This window comes from Saimiri boliviensis, chromosome 10 (genome assembly GCF_048565385.1).
Source record: "Saimiri boliviensis isolate mSaiBol1 chromosome 10, mSaiBol1.pri, whole genome shotgun sequence".
In the NCBI taxonomy this organism is placed as follows: domain Eukaryota; kingdom Metazoa; phylum Chordata; class Mammalia; order Primates; family Cebidae; genus Saimiri; species Saimiri boliviensis.
Genome location: NC_133458.1, coordinates 34,406,208 through 34,432,155, shown reverse-complemented (window position 1 = coordinate 34,432,155; position 25,948 = coordinate 34,406,208). Strand labels below are relative to the sequence as shown.

The window sequence follows — 25,948 nt, the reverse complement described above, 5'->3', positions numbered from 1 at the left end:
AATAGTATGGAGGTTCCTCAAAAAATTAAAAATAGAATTACTATATGATCCAGATATCCCACTTCAAGGTATACATTCAAAGGAAATGAAATCTGTATGTAGAAGAGATATCTGCACTCCCATGTTCATTGCAGCTTTATTGACAATAGCCAAGATATGAAATCAACCTAAATGTCCATCAAAGAATGAGTGAATAAAATAGGATTGATATTCTATAGTGACACTGAATAGCTCCAAGATACACAGAAGTTATTTTATTACTGTAGTGCCTAAAAGAGCTTAGACATAGACTTGAGAATATTTCAATTTGCTTCTATTTTAGGTAGAAGACTAAACATACTAGAACTTCAGTTGCTGTTGGATCCATATTGCACATTATTCCATAATTGTTGTACCAGTTCATTACTTGATTGGGGAGCTCAGGCATCCAAACTCAAGTAACTCATTCTACTTTCTACCATAACTTTGCATAGGAGAAATGAAACTGACTTAAGCAAATTTCAGATCCCTTTGAGGGATAACAATACAGTAGATGCCACTATGAACTGGAAGAATTTAATTTGCATCTTTGTGCCACAGTTGCTTTATCTAGAAAATGAAGAGATTGGACTAAATGTCCAGTGTCCTTGTAAACTCCAAATTCTACTAACCAATAAAACAAAAATAGCCCCAAATAACAATTAGCCTGTTTTAAAAATTATAGATAAAATATCACATGAATTATATAAAAACTAAAATAATTTATCTAGTAGTTTTTCTTCAAAATTCAGCTGAACATCAAATTTAAGTATTTAAGTTTCACTGACTTAGGAAGTACAGTTTGGAGCTAACTCAGTCCCATCAGCACCCTGAAAGATAACCTCTACTATCCTACCACTACATTCTCACCTTTTAATTTGTATTTTAAAAAGGCAGCGACTATTCTAGCTAGGTTGTTTGTTTTATTTGTCCTAAGGATTACAAAAGCATCGACTCTGGTGTGATGCACACATGCAGGAAACTCCTACCAGCTTCCTGAGCATCCCTTTTCCTTCCTGAAACAATTCTAAGTTTGTTCAAAGTAACAATTCGTTAAAGAAATATACAATCTCCTAAACATTTTTTGAACCTAAAGATGACAATGTGACACCAGTATAAAAGATAACTAACGATTTAAAAATGTAATAACAACGTAGTGTGGGCTTGTAATATGTGTAAAAGTACAGTGCACGACAATAACTCAAATTATGGGAGGGGAGAACTAGAGGCATAATACTGTAAGGTTCTTACATATCAATTAAATGCTATAATATTACTTGGGTTAGCCTCTGATGAGTTAAAACAACATAAAGTAACAAGACATTAATCAGTAATAGGGCAACAAAGTAGAAAAACTGGAATCTTTAAAAATATTCAACCTAAAAAAAGCAGACGAAGAAAAAGAGAATAACAGAAGACACAAAGAAAAAACATCTAAATGACAGATTTAAGCTTAACCATATCATTAACCATATTAAAATATAATTTAAATATCCCAGTTAAAAGACAGAGATGTGTCAAAATGGATAATAAGGACAATAATTATATGTTCCTTCAAGAAATATAGTCTAAGTATAAAGAAACTAATAGATTAAAGAATGGGAAAAAAACATACCATGCTAACACTAGTCAAAAGAAAGCTAGGGGCTGGGCACAGTGGCTCGTGCCTGTAATCCCAGCACTTTGGGTGGCCAAGGTGGGTGGATTGCTTGAGCTCAGGAGTTCGAGACCAGCCTGAGAAACATGGCAAAACCCTGTATCTACAAAAACGAAAATGACAACAAAAGACAAAAGCTGAGGCACCTCAGATAAAGTAGATTTTTAAAGTAAAGTATACTACCAGGGATAAAAAAGGTCACTGCATAAAAATAAAATATCAGGTAATGAGAATGAAATATTGATCCCATCTATCTATAAACTGCCATATTAGACCTTCATAAAACATGAGGCAAAAATGATAAAACAAATACAAAACTATAGCAAGATATTTCAATACCAATGTCTCAAAAACGGATTTTAAAAAGGGAAACAGAAAATCAGTAGAGATATAGAAGACTTCAACAACAACTTGAACTATTTGACATTTATAAAGCACTCTAATGAACAATATAAGAATACAGAGTCTCTCAAGTCCATATTAAACTGTGACTTAATGGATCATATTCTAGGCTATAAATCAAGCCTCAATAAATTTTAAAAAGGATTAAAATCATATAAATTATATTCTCAAAGTACAATAAAATTTAATTAGAAATCAATGACAAAACAAACTCTGGAAAACCAAGTATTTGGATACTAAATAACACATTTCTAATAAAGAAGAGTATTTTAAGCAGGATGGAAAGAAGAAAAAAAATTGTGGGATACATTAAGACAATATTTTTCAGAGGGCAAGGATTTATAGCACTAAATGTCTATATCAGAAAATTAGAAATTTCTCAAATCAGTGAGTTCAATTTTTACTTTGATAAACAGAAAAACTATCAAAAATTAAACCCAAAATGAATAAAAAATAATAAAGATTAGAGTCAAAAGAGGTTAAATAAAAAACAGCAGAAGGGCTGGCTGGGTATGGTGGCTCACACCTATAATCCCAGCACTTTAGGAGGCCGAGGCAGGCAGATCACCTGAGGTCAGGAGTTCAAGACCAGCTTGACCAACATGGAGAAATCCTGTCTCTACTAAAAATACAAAATTAGCCAGGCATGGTGGTGCACGCCTGTAATCCCAGCTACTCAGGAGGCTGAGGCAGGAGAATCACTTGAACCTGGGAGACAGAGGTTGCATTGAGCCAAGATTGCGCCCTTGCACTCCTTGCCCTTGTTGCCTGGGCAACAAGAGCAAAACTCAATCTTAAAAAAAAAAAAAAATCAGCAGAAGGAAATTTACTGATCTGATCTACCAAAAGTCACCAACTAATATCACACTAAACAGTAAGACTGAACGTTTTCCCCATGAGATCAAGTCTAGAACAAGGGTGTCCGCTTTTCATCACCTTTACTCAACCCTGTATTGAAGGTTCCAGCCAGTGTAGTAAAGAAACAAAAAGAAACAAAGACCTAGATTAAAAGGAAAAAAGCAAACCTGTCTTTATTTGTAGTTAACAATATTGTCTGTGAAGGAAAAAAAAAATTGTAAAAATGCTGCTAGATGTAGTAAGTTTAACAATGTTGTACAATATAGGATCAATATAGAAAACTGATCATATTTCAATATACTAAATATTTAAATTACAAAATCAAAACAGTATCATTTAGAATAGCATATAAATATGAAATAATCAGTGATAAATCTGACAAAAGTAATGTAAAACCTGTACACTAGAAACAGTAACACATTGCTATGAGAAATTAAGGAAGATCTAACTAAATGAAGGAAATTACTAAGTTCATGAGTCAGAAAACTCAATATTGTTAGGAAGTGTATGCTTCCCAAATTGATCTACAGATTCAGTGTAGTCACAATCATAATCACAGTGCTATTTTTTTCCTTTTTAAAAGTAGAAATCCACAGACTGATTTTAAAATTTGGAGGGCAAAGCAAATCACATCGAATAGCCAAAACAACTCTGAAGAAAAAAAAAGAACAAAGTTGGAAGTCTATCACTCCTAATTTCATGACTTCTTATAAAGCTATAGTTATTATTGCAGGGTGCTACAGGCATCCACACTGAATAGCCAAATGGGAAAGAATACAGAGTCCAGAAATAGGCTTACAGATATACAGACAATTGATTTTCCACAAAGATGTTAAGTAAATTCAGTGGGGAAAGCTTTTCAACAGACTGTGCTAGAACAATTTGTTATTCATATACAAAAAAAGAACTCTGATCTATATGTAGCTCTAGATATGAAAATGAACTAAAAATAAATCAAAGACTAAATGTAAAAATCTAAAACTATACCACTTCTACAAGAAAATATATGAGAATTCTAACCTTAGGTTTGGTGAAGATTTCTTAGATATGGCACCAAGAACATGAGCCAAAAAAAAAAAAATCATAAATTGCACTTCATCAAAATTAAAAACTTCTGTTCTTTGAAATATAATTAAGAGAATAACAAGACAAGCCAAAGACTGCGAGAAAAGTATTTATATCATGCTCTGATAAAGAAGTTATAATTCATAAAATATGATCTTTCCAAATTCAAAAATCAGAAAACAAGTAACCCAATTAAAAACTAGGGAAAATATTTGAACAGATTTTTCATAAAAGAAAAGCTGCAGATGCCAAAAAGATGCTAAACATCATTAGTATGTTTTTGGCAAGTGCCAATTAAAACCATAATGAAATAACAATATATACCTATTAGAGGGCATTAGTACAGTGTGTATGTCTAATATTTGTTCTATCTGAGACAGATGAAGACCTCTCTTATTCTGAGGAAATAGTATAATTGCCCACAAAAGACACCATGGAGGATGCTGTGCATAACATGATCAGCCCCTACCAGTGATGAGAAGGAAAGAAATACTTTCCACTGCCTCTACAGTGAAGACCAAGACCAACTTCTCAGAGAATGACCAAGTTAGACACACCAAGCAACAACTGTGTGTGTTATCAAGTCTCCTTTCCTTCAAAGTCAGACATTGAATGACAGGTAGAAACCTGTAACCTTCAAATCATGTGATTAATAAGCCAGATCTAATTAGAAAGAATTTGCACCTTACATGACTTAGCCCTGGACCTTTCCCTGTCTGTGGTTCTGCTTCATAACTGGTGTGGTGACTGAGATAGGACTATAAAGTATCATAAGAAATTCATATCTGAAAGGCTTTAAGGAGGAAGAATAACTTTGCTGTGAATTTAAGTTTCAAAAAAGCTGCACAACAAATATAAGAGTCTCCTATATATGAAGAGTTGAATTAGGCATACACAGTTTGCAACACAACTTCCATTCTGTCTTGCAGGAAATGATATTAATTCACTAAGTAAGGCATCAGTCAGTTATTCAGTGCTGGCTATTTCAATAAAATTAGACATAAAATTTTGCTTTCAAATTGAAAAAAAATACCTGCAATTATGATTTAGCCAGCAGTTCCTCTAATGCTTTTTTGATTCACATGAAGATGTATAATGCTGGCATTCTTTTTAAATCATCAATAAAATTTTGTCTACTGGAGTTAAGGAAAGGCCTAAAGTGATTTTTATTAATTTTTTGTAATTATTTCTGAAAAATTAATATCATTGTTCAATAAAATATCTTTAACCTATTCCTGATCTATTACTTTGCATATTTATTATTAGTTCTAAAATAACTACTTATAAACTAGTTAATTAGAGAAAAAATTCTGTTGTCCAGTTATATGTATTGGCTACATCTGACTTAAAAAAACAATGTGACTTCTAAAATTTTTTTAACATAAATGAGAAACACAGAGACTTCCAACTATATAAATGAGACAAAATTAAAAGATTATATCCAGAAAAATAAGAGGGTGAGAAAGGAAAAATTACACTGATCAGTCAATTAGAGTTTCTAATAGTATTTCTTTCTTTTTTTTTTTCCAACTGTGATTATTTTAAAAATGCTTTGGTTCTCTTTTTTTAATAATTTATTATATTTTAAGTTCTGGGATAAATGTGCTGAATGATTCTTTTTCCTCTCAAGAAGACAACTGTTTGAACATACTATTACATACCTTCTCACTTATCAAATTTCAGAAACAAAAATTATGCATATCTAACTCCTCAGACAGGTCTCCTATGGTGCTTAATAAAGCAAACAAAATAACTTGATGAAAAAGACAAATATACAGGCAAATTTTTACTTCCCACATTAAAATGTAAAAAGCTACTTGAAAGATAATAGTTCATTTCAGAAGGATAATCCCTTCAATCCCTTCAGCCAGGTTAATTTATTTATTTATTTTTGAGACAAAGTTTCACTTTTGTTGCCCAGGCTGGTGCACAATGGTGTGATTTTGGCTCACTGCAATTTTTGTTTCCTGAGTTCAAGCAATTCTCCTGCCTCAGCCTCCCAAGTAGCTGGGATTACAAGCACCCTCCACTGTGCCCGGCTAATTTTTGTATTTTTAGTAGAGATGAAGTTTCACCATATTCATCAGGTTGGTCTTGAACTCCTGACCTCAGGTGATCCATCTGCCTCAGCCTCCTAAAGTGCTAGGATTACAGGTGGGAGCCACTATGCCTAGCCCCCGCTAATTTATCTTAATATTTAAAAGGTATCTAAAATTCACCACCAGGTTCTGTTTCTGTATAGTATTTGTATTTATAAAATAGCATAATGACTATATCACTTTGAATCATTAGGTATAAATGCCTTTATATTAAGAAATCTTGCACAGACACACAGGAAAAACAGATGAAATATATAAAATGAAAACCACAATTTCAGGAATATTACTACTGTTAAAATGTGTATCTAAGAGATGAGCAGGCTTTTAGCCTTTTTTCTCTTGAATATTATTTAATCAAATTAGAAAAACAGTATGTTCTAGCTCCAATGCACTAAAAAAGAAAACAGATTATCTGATTTTCATGCTTTCCCATCCCCATGGAAGCAGAGGACGCAGCATCCTTCTGTAAATACTGAAGATGTACCAAAGCCATGAACTCTATCTATGAATGAACAATAGGCTCCTTCTGTCTGAAGGAATGTTTGTACAGCAAAATTTCTAAAATGAAAAAAAAAAGTTATTTTGGCAAACCCTTCAAATTTGTTTTGTACTCAAGAAGATCCTTTATCAAGTTAAAGAGTGATCCAGGAGTATACTACCGAATATTTCAGTCTGAAAGACTCAATGGAAAATACACTGCCCACAAACAGATATCTCTCGTGACTGCTATTTAGATTTTTTTATGGCTATGTTAGGCAAAAATTGCTTTTCCAAATTTTCAGGCCAAAATTACCTTCATTACGATAAATTATATAATTTGGGATGCTTGACTGGGCAGCTGTTTACTTGCTAGGACATACTCATAATTGTTTCCTGAGAAAAATCCTTGTTCTGCCTCCAGGTATTCCCTTAGCACCTGGTAGAGGGTTGGCCACCAATTCGGATGAAAAATCTCCATATGCCACCTCTATTTCCATAAATAGGTATTTGCATCTGCCATCCACAAACAAAATCTGCATGCCAAGTACTTGCCAAAGAATATAACCTTCAACTGCCCAAGGTCTATGAAATTTGAGCTATAATTTTACAAACCTACATGCTATAATTTTTTTCTCTTACATTCAAGAGTCACTAGGTGCTGAACCTGTCTGTACATTAGTGTCAACGATACTATTTGTGCCAGTGTTTCTCAACTCTCTGCACATTAGCATCTACTTGGAAGCATTTAAAATACTCCCTCCTGGTCATTCCCCAAACCAACTAAAGGAAATGTTTGGACCTAGAAGTTGAATATTTTTACAAATTTCTCTGACCAGACACATTGCCTCATGACTGTAATCCCTATACTCTGGGAGGCTGGGGTGGGAGAATCACTTTAGTCCAGGAGTTCAGCCTGTGCAACACTGTGAGACTCCATCTGTATTAAAAGAAAAAAAAAAAAAAAGCAAAAAAATCAGCTGGGCACAGTGGCACAAACCAGTAGTCCCAGCAACTTGGGAGGCTAAGGTGGGAGGATCGCTTGAGCCTGGGAAAGTGAGGCTGCAGTAAGCCATGCTCTCCAGCCTGGGCAACAGAGTAAGATTGTCAAAAACAAAACAAAAGAAAACAAAAACAAACAAAGAAAAACCCTTCTTCAGGCAGTTCTTTTTCTAACAGCTGTCAGAAAGAATGTTTTCATAGCAACACTTCTAAAATTAAAAAATTATTTTGGTAAAATATCCAAAATGTACTTTGTACTCAGGAATACCATTCAACAAACTAAATAGTTACCAGGAATATATTATACAACAATTCATTCACAAATAAAAGTACAAACATTGTATAAAATGATAAACACCGTATTTCTAAAATGACTATGTATAAAAATATTTCAGTTTAATTTTTAATTCTGAAAAATCTTTGCAATGATTGAACCTACAATTTCTTCAAATGGGTTTCACTGTAAGAATAAGAAATTTTATCTTCTATTGCACTGGGTTACTTTTGAACAGAGTAGTCAGACATACACGCTTACTGGAATACTTTCTAAAGACAAATCGAACAGCAAAAACTATGCTGACATTTACTATATAAGTTTGTTGCTGGTAGTTGTACTGACATATTTGTGAAACTATTTTGCATATATTATATGATGCAAAATGAGTAAATATATTGATCTTATGGAGAAGCAGTAAACTCATGATTTTAAAAAATGCGTATTTCTTGGGCTGGCAATAGTGGCTCATGCCAGTAATCTCAGCAATCCGGGGGGCTGAGGTAGGAGGATTTCTTGAGCTCTGAAGTTTGAGACTATCGTTGGCAACATAGTGAGACCTTGTCTCTACCCAAAAAAAATCTAAAAATGGGCCCAGGATGGTGGCATACACCTATGGCCTCAGATACTCTGGAGGCTGAGGTGAGAGGGTCTCTTGAGCCTAGCAGATGGAGCCTACAGTGAGCCACAATTGTGCTACTCTACTCCAACCTTGGTGACAGAGCAAGACTCTGTCTCCAAAAAAAAAAAAAAAGTATTATTTCTCAACTAAGCAGTGTTAATACATATGTAGAATGTTAGTTTCTAAATTCCAACATTCTTAAAAACAACCAGTGCTAATAACAGGCCTTGGGAAGGGAGTGTACAAGCTTTCATGTCCCGGAAAGCAAAGCTCAATAAGTATGTGATAAAAAAAGAAAAAGAAAACATATTAGTGCTGTGTGGGAAATTTTTAAAAAAGGAAAAGAAAAATAGTAAAGAAACACATATATACAAAAGCATATATACAACTCTGATACAATCTGATTATCAAAAAAGAATGACAGACACTGATTATAATATGTGAATTTTTTTTAAATCCATGAATCTTTAGCTAGAACACTGAGAGAAGGGTGTTTAGAGAAACTCTCATAGTAACATCCCACAGTTTATTAAAATCAAAACAAAAAATGGTATCCTTATGATGGAGAGAACTGGCAGATACCACCTTAACTTAACTAAAATTCCCAAAACTGGGGAAGACTGTCATTCTATAACTTGATAAGATGCAATGGGAAGCACAAAACATTAGGTAGGTGGATTCTTGCCAAAGATGTTTACCTGAAACCATTCATGAAAAAAACAAGACAAATCCAGAATAAAGAACATTTTATAAGACTAGTTTGGAAGCTTAAAAATGTCATTATAATAAAAAATTTTTTAAAAGATGGTGGGGACATCAAAATAAAGGAGACTGAAGAGCCACAACAACCCAATGCAATGTGTGATCCTAGATTGTGTCCTAGATGGGGGAGAAAACCAGCTTTTATAGACATGTTGGGATCATTAGAGAATATTTACGGCTAGTATATATTCCTGAATCAATATTAAATTTCTTAGGTGTAATTAAGAAACTAAAGTGATGTAAGAATTTTTTTTTTTTTTTAGATGGAGTCTCATTCTGTCACCCAGGTTGGAGTACAGAGTGCAATCTTGGCTCACTGCAACCTCTACCTCCTGCGTTCAAACGATTCTCCTGCCTCAGACTCCTGAGTAGCTGGGATTACAGGAGTGTGCCACCACACCCTGCTATTTTTTGTACTTTTAGTATACATGATTTTCTCCATGTTAGCCAGGCTGGTCTCAAATTCCTGACCTCAGGTGATTCACCCACCTCGGTCTCCCAAAGTGCTGGGATTATAGGTGTGAGCCACTGTGTCCAGCCAGAAATGTTCATTTCTTAAACAATATATGCTGAGGCATTTCATAAAATATTTAAAAGCCTTTTTATTATAAATGTTTATAATAAACATTATAGACATTTTACATTTTAGAATAATTTAAGACTTACAGAAAGGCTGCAAAGATAGTATAGAGATTTCCTGTAAACCCACTTTCCCTATGAATGAACAGCATACATTACCATGGTACCTTTGTTAACACCAGGAAACTTACATTGGTACATTGCTATTAACTGAACTCCAGATTTTATTTGGATTTCACAAGTTTTTTCATCATGCCTTCTTTCTGTCCCAAGGTCCAATCCAGGACAGCACACTGCATTTTGTTGTCTTGACTCCTTAGTCTCCTCTGATCTGTGACAGTTTCTCACTTTCCTTTTTTATGCCCTTGACAGTCTTGAAGAGTCCTGGCCATTTATCCTGTATAATATCACCAATCTGTATTTTCATGACGTTCTACTCATGATTAGCCTGGGTTTATGGAGGGGACTGGGGGAAGAATACCACAGAGGCAAAATGTCCCTTCTCCAAACATCATAGTAGAGAGCACCGGATATCCACATGACATAACTGGTAGTGGTCATCTTCATCACTCGGTTATCAAGAGAGTACTGCAACACGTTTTCCCCTTAAGTTTCTTAGGTCTGTTTGTTTTCTCATCACCCCTATCAGTGGAGCTATGTCACATCTGTACAGTACAACTAATTTCATCTGACTCAGTCTGTATTCCATGTTGGCATCCTTTGAAAGCTCCTGGTTGATATATGCACTGGGGAGTGTGTGTGTTCATGTTAGTTTGCATACATTGATGTCCACTCTTTGTAACATAGAGTTCTATAGGTTTTGGCAAATACATACAATTATGCATCTGATATGGTTCGGCTTTGTGTACCCACCCAAATCTCAACTTGAAATGTAATTCCCATAATCTCCACATGTCAGGAGAGAGACCAGGTGGAGGTAACTGTATCACAGTGGTGGTTTCCTGATGCTGTTCTTGTGATAGTGAGTCTCAGGAGATCTAATTTCGTAGGGGTGTGTGTGTGTGTGCGTGTGCGTGTGCGTGTGCGTGTGTGTGTGTTGGAGTCTCACTCTGTTGACCAGGCCAGAGTGCAGTGGTGCAATTTCAGCTCACTGAAAACTCCACCTCCCAGGTTCAAGTGATTCTCCTGCCTTAGCCTCCTGAACAACTGGGATTACAGGTGCCCACCACCACACCTAGCTAATTTTTTGTATTTTTAGTAGAGACAGGGTTTCATCATATTGGCCAGGTTGGTCTTCAACTCCTGACCTCAGGTGATCCACCCGCCTCGGCCTCCCAAAATGCTAGGATTACAGGTGTGAGCCACCGTGCCTGGCCTGAGCTGATGGTTTTATAAACGTCTGGTATTTCCCCTGCTTGCACTTATTTCCTCTCCTGCCACTCTGTTAAGAGGTGCCTTCTACCACGACTGTGTGTCCTGAGGTTACCCTAGCTAGCCATGAAGAACTGAGTCAATTAAACGTCTTTTCTTTATAAACTACCTAGTCTTAGGTATTTCTTCATAACAGTGTGAGAATGGGCTAATATAGCACATAATACACAGTACCATACAGAACAGTTCCTTTACTCTACAGGTGCCCTGTGTACCCCCTTTCTGGCCAACAACCCGCCCCAGCTCAATCCCTGGCAAATTCTCAACTGTTTTCTAGCCCTGTAATTTTCTAGAATGAATGGAATAATAAAATATGTCATCTTTTGGGTTTGACTTTTTTATTTGCATTTACATTCATATATGCCACTGCATGAATTATTTAATAGCTTATATCTATCATTGAATAATATTTCATTGTATGAATGTACTGTGGTTTTATTCACTCTCCTCTCTGACTAAAGAACATCTTGGCTGCTTCCATGTTTTAGCAATTAAGAATAAAGCTGTTTAAACACGCACACACAGATTTTTGTGTAGACACAAACTTCATAAACCCTTTGGTAAACACCTAGAAGTACAATTTTTGGATTGTGTAGTAAGTCTATGTTTAACTTTACACAAAAAACTGGCAAGTTGTCTTCCAAAGTGGCTGTACAATTTTGCATCGCCACCAGCAATGAGTAAGAGTTTCTGTTCTACTTTCCCACAAGCATGTTATCATCAGTTTTTCTGTATTTTCACCATTTTAGTAGATGTACAGTAGTATCTTGCTGTGGTATCAACCAATTTTAGTGCTCTGTTGTTCATTTTCAAATTTAAAAGCGAAAAAATTTTTAATTTTAAAAAACATGTTAAAATCCAAGCACCCCAGATGTACTACTATTCATAAAATTTTAAGCTACAGATGTCAGATCATGTAAAGCTTTTTCTTTTAACTTAAAAAGTTATTTTTTTCTAATTAGAGAGAGAGAGAGAGAGTGTGTGTGTGTGTAAGACATTATTAATAGCTCCAGCATCCAGAGATGAATGCTAATTTCTTCCAATTGTGTGTGTGCACATGTTCAGATTAAAACACATGTAAAGACCTAAAGTCTAAAGCAGGTATGAGTCTAAGATGTTTAAGGAAAAAAAAGCAAGCATGGTGTAAGGAAAGAATGACAGTAAGCAAGGAGGTTTTAACAGAGAATGAATTTGGATACAGAAGTCGGTTCATGTAGATTAGGGATTCTCCAACTTTGGCGTATTGTAAAATCAGTAGGAGGGCTTATTAAAACAGACAGTAGCCCTGCAACTGGTTTCTGACTCAGCAGATCTAGAATGGGGCCTGGGAATTTGCATATCTAACAATTTTCCAGGTGCTGCTGATGCTGTTGGTGCAAGACCACACCTGAGAACTCCTGTTGGGCCTGTTACACTATAATGAGCAGTCTGATTTTTATTCCAAATAAATTTGAAGACATTGGAATATTTTAAGGACAGAATGTTGTGATTTATTTTGAATTTTAAATAGATCATAGTGACTGAGGTGTGAAGGTCAAATCAGAGAGGACAAAGTGATCAATGGGATAATAGCAAACAGACTATTTATGTGAAATGATGGTGCCTTGAATTAGGGTAGTGGTGGTATTAATACACGGATGGATTCAGAATAAATACAGAAAAAGCTTACAAAAGTTGCAAATGGATTGGGTGCTGGGGTGTGAAAAAGAGAAATAAGGGAGATGTCTAGGTCACAGGATTATTTAAGAACTGCCTCTACGGAAGACTTTATGAGATACAAGTCATAAATTCTCTTTCAAAAATATGTGATTTGAGATATCAATATACAATTGGAAATACTGAGTACTGAAGTCGGATACACAAATCTGAATCTACAAGAAGAATAGTAACAAGTTGTAAGTCAATAGATATAAATGATACTTATAATCTTGGAATCTATTGAGATCATTAGTATAGATCGATGGTTCTCAGGCAGGGTGGATTTTTTACCACTCTTCAGGAGGTTAGGGATGCTGTCAAATATCATAAAATATACAGAAAAGCACCCGACAACGAAGAATTACCCTGCTCAAAACATCAATAATGCTAAGGTTCTATCTACTGTAATAGATAGAAAAGTTGTTTTTCTAGTGTGAAGAGAGTAAGGGAGCATAAGCAGTTTCTCAGACATGAAATTGCATAAAATAGATGTCAACTTATGTATCCAACTTAAAAAGTGCTTTATTATTTGACCAGCTGAGAAATAAATTAAAAATAACTCAAGAATTACAGCACTAGACTTTTTAAAATGGCTGCTGTTAAATAGTGAAATATTTTTACAATAAGAAAAGTAACAATTTACCTTTAAAATTAACATAACAACAGTTTAAGTAAAAAACCCTGATTAATAAATCCATAAAGACCACATGTTGCCTCCAAGCCTCTTGTATTAGATTATGTGATCTGCAGACCTTTGTTGAATGAAAACAAATGCACAAATACATAGGCACAGGAATGAATGAACAGTATAATACAACTCTCTCAGGTATTAACAAATACATGTACCAAGAAAACGGAAGATGAAATCTGGATTATGAATGAAGATTCAAAATCGCTGGAGTGTAGATACAGACTTACAAAATCCCTAGAAATTGAAAAAGTCCAAGAGTATAAAGGAGGTAGAAGAAGAGGGTCTGAAACTAATGGAAATCCTGACTTCAATTTTTAAAAAAATTCTAGTATACAGAATGATCCTAGCATCCTTTGGCATCTACTAGCATTGCACAAGCAGTCCACTAATACCAGAAATTTTCAAGTAAGATTTCTGAAGGTTTTATTTTCTGGAAAATATATATGAATATAGTCTCCAGGTCTGGGTAAGACAGAATCACATTACTGAGGACAGGTATGATGGCTCATGCTTGTAATCCCAGTATTTAGGGCAGCTGATGGGAGTAGATCACTTGAGGTCAGAAGTTCGAGACCAGTCTGGCCAAGATGGTGAAAACCTGTCTCTACTAAAAACACAAAATTTAGCCAGGCAAGGTAGCACGCACCTGTGGTCCCTGCTACTTGGGAGGCTGAGGCATGAGAACTGCTTGAATCTGGGAGGTGGGTTGCAGGGAGCCGAGTACATACCACTGCACTCTAGCCTACATGACAGAGGGAGACTCTGTCTCAAAATAAATATATAAATTTTTAAAAATTCACATTACAGAAGAAACTTTCATACAGTCTACTTAGTTAGAACACTGACTTCACTTGTAAGTCTGAAGATGACCTTTCACACTGATTTACCTAATGTTAATGCCTTTACTGCCAGCACAAGTTGAGTACAGTAAGGGCATACTGGGATCAGAAGGTAAATATATTCTAGGTATGAAGAGGTGACTATAGAAAGAAATCATTAATGTTAAAAGGTGTGAGAGAAAGACCTTTTCTCGAGGAAAATGAAAAACATAAAAGAGATAGATGCACTTCGGAGATATTCTGTGATTAATCACAATGAACATGAAGAACAGATGACTTAAAATATAAAGATGATCCTTTGAACCCAGGAACAGAAATATGTTACATGAGAATCACCTTTCACCAAAAAGAAGTTGGCCAGCACCACTCAAATTTAATGGCCAGTGAAACGCATGTGTGAGAATGACTGAGTTGGTGACAAGGAACTTGTATGTACCCCTTACACACCTAAAGCCTATCACAATACTTTGTGTTACAGACAATTAGATTTAATAAATTAGAGGTATAAGTTGGGCTTCTGGGAAATGATAAATGATTTTATGTAATTCATGAACATTAAGTTCACATATTGCATACTGGTCTACCTTAATCATGAATTCAAAGAAGTTAAAACTGTTCTACCGTGTGGACACACAGGGCTGACCACAACTCACCCTTCCCAGTTCTTTATCTTCTAGGGCCAGAACTCCAGTGCTTTCTGTGAAGAGTTTCACTTTGACCACAGGCCGAGGATGGGTGGTGGTAAAATCTCCTTGAGTCCCCCATCTGTAATGAAGTAACAAAAATGTTCCTTAAAATGCAGCATTGATTTTTTTCCCCCCAAGGAGATGTGTCTCCATAGAAGGCAAATTAAACAATACAGAATCTTTGGTGCTCAATGAGCTTTTTATCTTTGCTTTTGTTCTAGCAGATGGCACAGTCAAGGAAAAGAATAATAAGCTTTACAGCTTGTAATAGTTACTCAGCTGTTCAAAAAATTAGCATGTTGGACTACAAAACATAGCACGTTATGAGAATTTAGGTTAAGGTAAAGCAATATAGTTGTAGCTACTGAAATCTATTATTTTGTTAATTCAAATGCAAATTATAGCACCATTTTTACTGGCAGCTGGGAAAAATTGCTAGGGGTTTGTTTATATAAGAGATAGTTTCTCAGAAAATGATTTTTATATACCCAAGACTTTATCGCATCTCTTTTTGGGAGGTCTTTTTTTTTTTTTTTTGGGAGGTCTTTATTAAACATTATATATTTTTTTAAAGTAAGCATAATTATTTCAGATCTATTACTTTATATGACTTTTAAAGCTCCTGTCAAAAAGAAATAAATATGCATCATAAGAATCTGAATGTTCTGTAATTAATTTCCCACTACCTTCTCTTGGGAAGGGAATAAGTCTGTTGACATCTGGCTTTTAAAATCATCACAACAAAATAACAGGTTTTATTGGCTTATCTTTTAACTAATAGCATCTTGTCTTTATTGTAGACCAGTTCATTCCAGCTTATTTACAAACTTAACTGGCGCACACCTGATATTAAACAATCTTATCAATACTTTTCACAACTCTGAGAGATCAGATGCAGTGAGACCCAGCACAGCATCAAGAAAATGCCATTTAGCAAAATACCCCAGAAGAGGAAAAAAAAAAAGAGAGAGAGAGAGAGATTTAACATACAGATTCATGTTAAAAATAAATCAACAAATAAGTATCAATTTTCTTATGCTGTCTTGAAAAAAAAAAAACAAAACAATTCACCATTTTCATGGAGCTGTCTAAATTTTATTTTATAAATCTCATTCAGAAAGCTTACAACATACAGTAAACTCAGTAAAGTAAGTATTAATAAAATTGAACAAATAATTGTGATATCTTGCTCTCCTATCACACCATTTATAATAAATGTGTACAGTAAGGCAGGGACCATTTCAATGACTAAAGAAACTAGCATCTAGATGCAGCCTGTTTTTTTGAAACATCATATGCCAGAGGGAAGAGAAGATTCAATTAGAGAAGAAAAGCAGCTTAATTTCTATTTTAGACTTCCAGAATGGGGTTAGCAAAGAGTCTTTCTGCCATTTCATATAATTAAGATGGTTTACATAAAGCAACAGTAAAATAGAAATAAAAACAAAAATAGATTCAGAACCAAAGTAAGGGATAAAGAAAAATTCTCAATTTAGTGTGTGGAGTCTTAAGCCTTGAATATAGTCAGGCAATCTGGTTAACAGCCTGGGAGCTGATTCTCAGGATGTACTCTTTTTTTAATTCAGTGTCACATAGTTAAATTTAGAAGACTAATAACCTTGGGAGACATTTTCTTATAACTGAAGTAAAAGATTTTTATAGTCATATGGAAACAGTCTAATAGTTTTCCACAGAATTTGCTGATTTTTAAAATTCTTCGGATAAAACTTCTGTGTATTAAACTAATATGTTTTCTCCTATAATTTCAAAATCCTTTGGAAGTAATTATACTAAATGTTCATTTGTGTTTCCCAACCTTCAGCAATATATGATTACCCGAAGAGAAAAGTAAGCTTTGTTCTTATAACCTGGTCCTTCTGAAATGCATTTCAATTCCACTTTGCTGGATAAATTAAGACAAGTAACAATGAATATGGGCAAAACCCCCTGCTCACTCATGGTTCCATGAACGTCCAGAAAACTACCTTTTACCTTTGAGTCTTCACAGACAACTACATTAAAAAACTATTCTACAATATTTATCACTATAGCACATTTCTCATTTTTGCATTTATATATCTATATCTATCTCTCCATCTATCCAGCTATCCTTCTATTTATCTATCCATTCATACATATATACATACATACATACATACATACATACATACATATTTTTAGACAGAGTCTTGCTCTGTCACAAGGTTGGAGTGCAGTGGCTCTACCTCAGCTCACTGCAACCTCCAGCTCCTGGGTTCAAGCTAATCTCCTGCCTCAGCCTCCCAAGTAGCTGGGATTACAGGCATGAGCCACCACACACAGGTAATTTTTTGTTTTATTTTAGTAGAGTTGGGGCTTCACCATGTTGGCTAGGATGGCCTCCATCTCCTGACCTTGTGATTCGCCTTGTGATCGTTTTGGCCTCCCAAAGTGCTGGGATTACAGGCATGAGCCATCAAGCTCAGCTGCACTAAAAGATTTTTATAGAATGATACATTTTTAAAGTGTCCAAAAAACGAGATTCAGTTAAAGAATAACAGTACAGTGAAAACCAACATTTCTGCCATTCAGGTTAAGATGGGGAATGCACTACAGCATTAGGAAAGCCCTTATGTGCCCCTGGTTTCCTCTTCCTCTCCTCTCCACCCCTCACTACTCTGACATAGCTAGCATCCTGAATTTTATATTTATCACTCCCTTGAATTTCTTCTTAAAGGGAATATTTTCAGTATTTTATCTCTAAGTGTTATCATTGCTCTAGGTTTTTGGTAGATAGTCTTTCACAGGTAAAAGAAATTCTCATCTTTATTAGATACACACATAAATATATTAGGATTAAATATATATGAATGTGTATATATGTAATATATGCATAAAATATATATATGATATATAAAAATATATATCACAAATATATATGACGGAGATATTGTATGTATACACACATATATGAAGGAGATACTGTGCATATATACATATATCTCTTCATATATACATTACAATATCATATACATTACATCCTAACACACATACATCATATACATCACAATATCACTTATATAACATACGTTCATATCATATATATCACATTATCACATACATATGTATATATGTGTATATATAAACATATAAAATAAAAAACAAACGTGAAGTTGTCTTCCTTTCCTGAGATAAACTTTTTTTAAAACAAAAAAACTAATACAAGCATCAGTAAGCTATACTTTGTTTAGCCTTTTATGTAAATGTTCATTATTGAGACTAGCCTGTAAATTTATTTTCTTGGATTTTTCATGTTTGGTTTTATTAACTTGAAAAGTGCTATACTTTTATTCTTTGAAAGAGTTTGTCAAAAAATGACAATTATTTGTTCTTAGAACTCAACTATTAAACTGTTTGAACCTGATGTTTCTGTACGGGAAGATACTTGCTAATGAAGCAATTTTTTTATTGGTTGTAGTTGTAGAACTACTCAGTTTTTCTCTCTCCTTGAGTGGATTTTGGTAAGCACTTAGTTTTATATTATTTATTTCATCTAAGAGTTTCAAAAGTATTTATACAAGTTGTAAATTTTTAATCTTTGAATGCTTATAGCATCTGTTATGTCTTTCTTCATTCTTAATGTTTTCTTCTTTCCCATTTTGAAACTTAACAGAGGTTCATCACTTCTATTATTCTTTTCAAACAATTGTCATTTGACTTTGAAGACCCTCTCTACTTCATGATTGTTTTTAATTTTATTACATTTTGCTCTTTGCTACATTATTCTAATTTATCTGTTTTAATCCTGCTGTTTAAAATTTTAAGTTGATGGTCATTAAGTTTAAGCCTTTCTTCCATTCTGGGCAAGCATTTGACTATAAATTTGCTTTAAACACTTTACAGCACCCCATAAATTTATAATGTGCTACTTTTACTGTCATTCAGCTGTTTACATGTGTGATTTGGAATTCCTCTTCCTATATATCTTTTCCTTTTTCTTATTAAGTTATATTCTTATTACATCACATTAGATAACATAGCCTGCATGATGCTGTTCATGTAAAATAATTGAAAAGGACTTTAATTTCCAGATTTTTTTGTGTGTGTAACTTTTCCATGAGTGCTCACAAAGAAAAAAGTACTCTCCATTATGGGTACATTATTGTATTTATAGGGCCAGAAATTCTACTTATAAGGTCTAAGACTGCTGAGTCAAGGGGAGGAAATGCTAATGACCAATTCCTATGAAATGAAGAAGGCTTAAATAACGGGTTCTCAGGCAAAGGAAAAGCTGAGGCACAAAGAGACCAGCAGATCCTGACCGTAGCAGGCCGGAAGACAAAGCTTTTACCAACATTCAACAAATATGTACAATTTTAAGGGGGTGGATAAATAGTTATATATAAATATTTATGTTTGTATCCCAGAATGTTGGGATTTATAGTTTCTCTATATAATTTATTTATAAACAAACTATAAATCCCAACATTCCATGATACAAGCATAAATTGGCACGAATGTGATAATTTATTCTTTGAGAAATAAATGTTAAAAAAATATGGACAGTTAGAAAGTCGTAAATTCTATAATAAATAAATTAAAAACAAGCTTCCCCTGATCCCCGCCCCACCCCACCAAAAAAAAGCAGGAAATGAGGAAAGAAGATAATAGGCCTATCTTTAATATTCACCAAGAGATTTCCCTATTTCCCACTTAATGGGCATGTTTAAACCCTCTCAGTAATTAATACCCGTTATGGTCTTCCCATTTTCTCAATATTCTGTGATAAAAGAATACATTACCTTGCTGCCCGTTTGTGTTGACTCAAAATGCATTGCCTTTCTCCACTTCTCTGAATGTATTATTTATGAGGATCAGAATTCCAAGGTAAGTGTTCAAATGAATAAAAATCTACAAAGTACCTTTATGAGAACAGCAGGACTTCCTCGCTCTGAAAACAGGGTAATTCATATACCAACTGAAATAACTGACATTAATTACGTAGTTGCTATTAAATAAAGGGCACTGGAAATTTGTATCAGAAGCCAAAATATATGTTCTTATCTTTTAACCTAGTATGATTATTTCTAAGAGCTTATCCTATGGAAATAATTGTAAGTATTAAAAAGTATAAGCAGAAACATATTCATGACAGCATCGTGTATAACAGTAAACACTTAAGCAAGAGAAATAAAAAATACGAGGGGAGTGATTATGTAAATTATGGGGCATATGATGAAATATTTGCTGCTATTAACAATAAAGGCTGTAATGGCAACATAAAACCATGCATGATATAAAGTGAAAAAAAGGGAGGATACACAACTGACTGTGTACCTTTTATTCATTAAAAAAATCTGAGTACCTTTTATGTGGCAGATGACATTCTAGTATGAGCAACCAAAGTCCCTACCCCCTTGGAATTTCTATTCTAATAAGAGATTGTAGGTAATAAATAATTATACTGTAACATATATTCTTTCTCATCCCTGTCCTGCCTTCTCAACAGGTTAGATTGGTCTCCATGGTCTCTTACAGTAGCTAGGGCACTAGATAACTTGGACCTGAAGGATTCTCAAAAATGATAAGTGTTTCTATTTTAGAAAATACTGAAAATCATGAACAGTAAAACAATTGTCAACAAATTTCAACTCAAGCCAGGCATGGTGGCTCATGCCTGTAATCCCTGGAATTTGGGAGGCTGAGGTGGGAGGACTGCTCGAGCAGGATCAGCCTGGGCAACATAATAAAAACCCATCTACAAAAAATACAAAAATTAGCCAAACATGGTGGCATGCACCTGTAGTCCCAAGTACTCAGGAGGCTGAGGTGGGAGGATCACCTGAGCCTGGGAGGTGGAGGCTGCAGTCAGCCATGATTGCAACACTGCTCTGTAGCTTAGGTGACAAAGTGAGACCCTGTCTCAAAAAAAAAAAAAAAAAAAAAAAAAAAAAGCATTCGAATCCCTTAGCTCAAAATGCAGACCCACACAACATGTAATGTAGCCATCATTGGAGAAGTTAAGCACTTAAAAGTAGGCTCAGCCAGGCACTATGGCTGGGGCCTGTAAGCCTGGCACTTTGGGAGGCTGAAGCAGTAGATCACTTGGGCTCAGGAGTCTGAAATCAGCCTGGACAACATAGTGAGAGTTCACATCTACAAAAAATAAAAAGTGGTCTAGTATGGTGGTGTATGCCTATAGTTCCAGCTACTTAGGAGACTGAAGCAGGAGAATCCCTCGAACCCAGGAGGTTGAGGTTGCAGTGAGCCGTGTTCCCACCCCTGCATTCCAGCCTGGGAGACAGAGCAAGAGCCTGTGTCAAAAGAGAGAGAGAAAAAAAAAAGAAAAATAGGCTAAATCTACATTTCTGATCTATGACCACCAATACAGAATTATAGCATATATAACCTCAAAAATTATTGTGTCCATTATTTTCTGTTTAACTCTTATTTATGGAATTTATTTATAAATGTATACTTTAAAAGCACAACATAGTCAGTTCGGTTTATTTGATTTTGACATCCTCTTTAATCAAATATTATATGACTATTAACCTGCATCTCTTCTTAATGTTTCCATTACTTAAATATTCAAGCTGTCTGAAAGTTGATAGTGACATGAAATGACAGTTTTAATTTTTCGTGTATCCTAAACTCATTTGGTTAAGAAATCAAACATATTTATATAATCATATAAAGTTGGGTTTGGTTTTGAGCTTTAAGTCCTACAGGTCTCTCCTGAGCGGTGCTACCGTTTTAATTACTGCAGCTTTGCAAGATGTTATGATATGTTAGAACACAAAGAAAACAGACATTTTCATCTTATTTCTATTCAACAAAAAGGGAAGGGAGGTGATATTTCTGTTAAACTCTGTTCTAATATACACGAGTGGAATCTTAAACTTTTTTCTCTCGTGTAGAAAAAACACAAATTCCTTAATTTATTTCATAGTATTTTATACATTGGGGTTCTAAAGAATCTATTTCTTCTATATCGTGTGACTAGTGTGTGTATGTGAGAAAGTTACGGCTAAACTCTAGGTTTTTCAAGCGATTTTTTTGTTTTCATTTCCAACCCAGTGAATGCCTTTAAAAATTATGTATTTGTCACCAAATGGCCAATTAACTCTATTACAAAGATTATTAAAATTATCAAATAAAAATGACATAGAATTCCAAATGCATCACCAATTTTACAACAGAAAACATTAAATAAGGATCCAAACATGGGGATATAAATGAAAGCCTATACATTGTTTAAAAAAATTCTTAAGATTTTTCATGCTAATTTTTTTAACTTTTATTTTTTATTTTTTTATTCTGGGGTACATGTGCAGGTTGTGTAGATTTGTTACATAGGTAATGTGTGCCATAGTGGTTTGCTGCACCTATCAACCCACCACCTAGCTATTAAGTCCAACATGCATTAGCTATTTTTCCTAATATTCTCCCTTCCCCACCCCACCCCCTGACATGCCACGGTGTATGTAGTTCCCTTCCCTATGTCTATGTGATTTCACAGGTCAGCTCCCACTTATAAGTGAGAGCATGTGGTGTTTGGTTTTCTGTTCTTGCATTAGTTTTCTGAGGATAATGGTTTCCAGCTTCATCCATGTCCCTGCAAAGGACATGATCTCATTCCTTTTTATGGCTGTATAGTATTCTGTGGTGTATATGTACCACATTTTCTTTATTTAGTCTATCATTGATGAGCATTTGGGTTGATTCTGTGTCCTTGCTATTGTGAATAGTGCTGCAGTGAACATACATATGCATGTATCTTTGTAATAGAATGATCTATATTCCTTTGGGTATATACCCAGTAATGGGATTTCTGGTTCTAGATCTTTGAGAGATTTATATTCCCACCAACAGTGTAAAAGCATTCCTATTTCTCTGCAACCTCACTAACACCTGTTGTTTGACTTTTTAACAATCACCATTCTGACTGGAATGAGATGGTATCTCACTGTGGTTTGGATTTGCATTTCTCTAATAATCACCGATGTTGAGTTTTTTTCATATGTTTGTTGGCTGCATTAATGTCTTCTTTTGGACAGTGTCTGTTCATGTCCTTTGCACACTTTTTATATGGGTTTTTTTTTTGTAAACTTGAGTTCTTTGTAAATTCTGGATATTAGATCTTTCTTGGATGGATAGAATGCAAAGATTTTCTCTCACTCTGTAGGCTGCCTGTTCAATCTGATGATAGTTTCTTTTCCTGTGCAGAAGCTCTTCAGTTTAATTAGATGCCATTCGTCAATTTTTGCTTTTGTTGCAATTGTTTTTGGAGAATTTATCATAAAATCTTTGCCTGTGCCTAGGTCCTGAATGGTATTGCCTAGATTTTCTTCTAGGATTTTTATAGTTGTGGGTTTTACATTTAAGTCTTTAACCCAACTTGAGTTAATTTTTGTATAAGGTGTGAGGCAGGGGTCCAGTTTCAATTTTCTGCATATGGCTAGCTAGTTTCCCCAATACCATTTATTAAATAGAAAATTCTTTCCTGATTGCTCATTTTTATTAGGTTTGTTGTGCTGAAAAATTTTTAACAATCCAACTATAGTTAAGTTATCATTCTCAAAATTTAGTCTTTTTAAGATTAAAATGATATAACAGATTGATCTAAGAATAGAATAAAAGTTTTGGTTCAAAACTCAAACATCCAGTATTTATTTGGTAGCACTGATTCAGATATTCTCTTGAGAAGTAGAAAATCTTTCCAAAAGTTTCCTGTCTGGACTTTAAGTAGATCTATGGTATGTCTGCCATCCTATGGGATATCTGCTGAAGAAATTGACTTTGGATACACTCAATTCATGAAAATGAGTAAGGACTGTGTACTTTTCATTCAATCATATTTGGTGAGAAGGTAGATGGGCACCTTCCCCAAAATCATAATGATGATCAAGAGGAAATAAAGATTTTTGAAATTAGGATAGCGATTTGATCAGAAAGGCCTGGTGGTATCCTCCAGGATGTCAAACAATATCATTTTTCTTTTTTACACCTTCTTGAGGACTGGGAGCCAGGAAACTTGCCTGACTGAGAACATACAACTGTGTCCCTGCTCTTGCAGCTATGTTTATACCACTGAGCTGTAGTATTCTTCAGTTTCATTAAGGAAACCTGTATGTGTTGGTATCTTTCTATTGGTCATTGTCCTGTATGTGATGGCCACATGTACTCTAAAGCCATGCTGAAGCCACTGGGAAAGTGTGTGTGTAAAACAGGTGTACTAATAGATGCATAAAATATACCGAGTAGACACAATATCCCACTCTTAAAAATAAATAGTACTATCTCTTTTTAATTGAACAATGTAATAACATCTAAAAACTGGGAATTAAGTATAACGAGAGAATTACTAAGAAGTTGATTATTAATTATATAAATATAAATTAAAACACCAAAAGACTTACAAAACAATGCTAAGCACTGTACAAACATTTTTTTAAAATAGGATTGATTAATATGAGCAATTAAGACAGTCTTGTGGAAAACTCTAAGCAGAAGATAATACTTATAGAAGAGAAGCTTTTAATATTTTAAAAGTTCAACGCAGGGTCCAAGTGTATAAAAGGCTTTTACAATACTAATGAACTTAAGCCAAAGACTCAGGGAAAAATGGTGAAAATAACTAAGTTTTCATGAGAACACAGGTGGCTGTTGACACATTGATCCAAACTATAAGAGACAAAGGAACTTATCTTGGGAAATTCAAGCACTTGATTTTCTGTTACAAAACCAGATACAGATTTGGGAATGATTAATACAGAAACTGTTGTAGAAACTATGAAAATGAAAGAGCTTATGAAGGGTGCCCACCAATACATCATGAAGGTAGGGACTTGTACGTTACAAGTGTGGGCTTATACATGTATCTCTATGCTTATATGTGTACTTAAATGCATATATGTTTCAAAGGTTTGCAATCATTTATTGAGGGATAGTTTATATGCAGTAAATTTTAATCAAGTATAGCAACATGAATTTTGAAAAATGCATGCAATCACATATACAGAACTTTTCCATCACCAAAAAGTTTCCTTATGTAAGATGTTTGGACTATGCAAAATGACTGATGGTTCAATGTGAATTCCATCAAAATGTTAACATCTTGCAGAAATATGAAAATCTACCCTAAAATTCATAAGGAATCTCTAGGGACTCCAAGTAGCCAAACAATCTTTAAAAAAAATGAAAAAAAGAACCAAGTGAAAAGCGTCACACATCCCGATTTCAAAACATTCTAAAAAGTGATGGCAATCAAAATAGCATGGTCCTGGCAAAAAGACAGATATACAAACCAATGGACTGAAACAACGAGCCCAGAAACCAATGCTTATACATATGATCACAGGTTAATGCATATTTATTATTCATTTAAAAATTAATGGGATATCCAAACTGTTCTATAACATGTTCGTTTTTGTAACACTGTATCTTGAACTTCTTCACGTGTCAGTACATGGATTTAGGTAATTCTTTTCAAAACTCTAAGTATTCCCCTTGTATGGCTGTGCTACAATTTATTCAATCACTCTTCTAATGATGGACTTTGAGGTTGTTTCCACAGTCTTAACCATTACAGGCAGTGCTGCAACTGACATCTTTGTATATATTCAACTGTTTTTACATAAATAATGAAAAGAACAAAAGATCACGGACAGAATTCTAAGGCAGACCAATATTTAAACTTCTCTTAAACATAAAAAAGTTGTCCCAACAGGTTGATTCATTAAAAATTTATCTATTTAATAAATAAAATTTACAAAAAATACCTCTGTTATAATCCTGTTAAAAATTGTAAATGATTACTTGCAATACAAAATTCAAGTTTACTAG

General features: G+C 34.4%; 1 protein-coding gene across 9 annotated transcripts in view; it reads right to left on the bottom strand.

The window, feature by feature from the left end:
* The window catches only part of CADPS2 (calcium dependent secretion activator 2), a 577,926-nt gene that overhangs the window by 274,033 nt on the left and 277,945 nt on the right, over positions 1 to 25,948 (bottom strand). For all 9 annotated transcript variants that reach the window (XM_074379141.1, XM_039472830.2, XM_074379140.1 and 6 more), the window contains exon 7: positions 15,089 to 15,200. In XM_074379141.1, the coding sequence (XP_074235242.1) occupies positions 15,089 to 15,200 (112 nt within the window). The remainder of the gene's footprint in view (positions 1 to 15,088; positions 15,201 to 25,948) is intronic.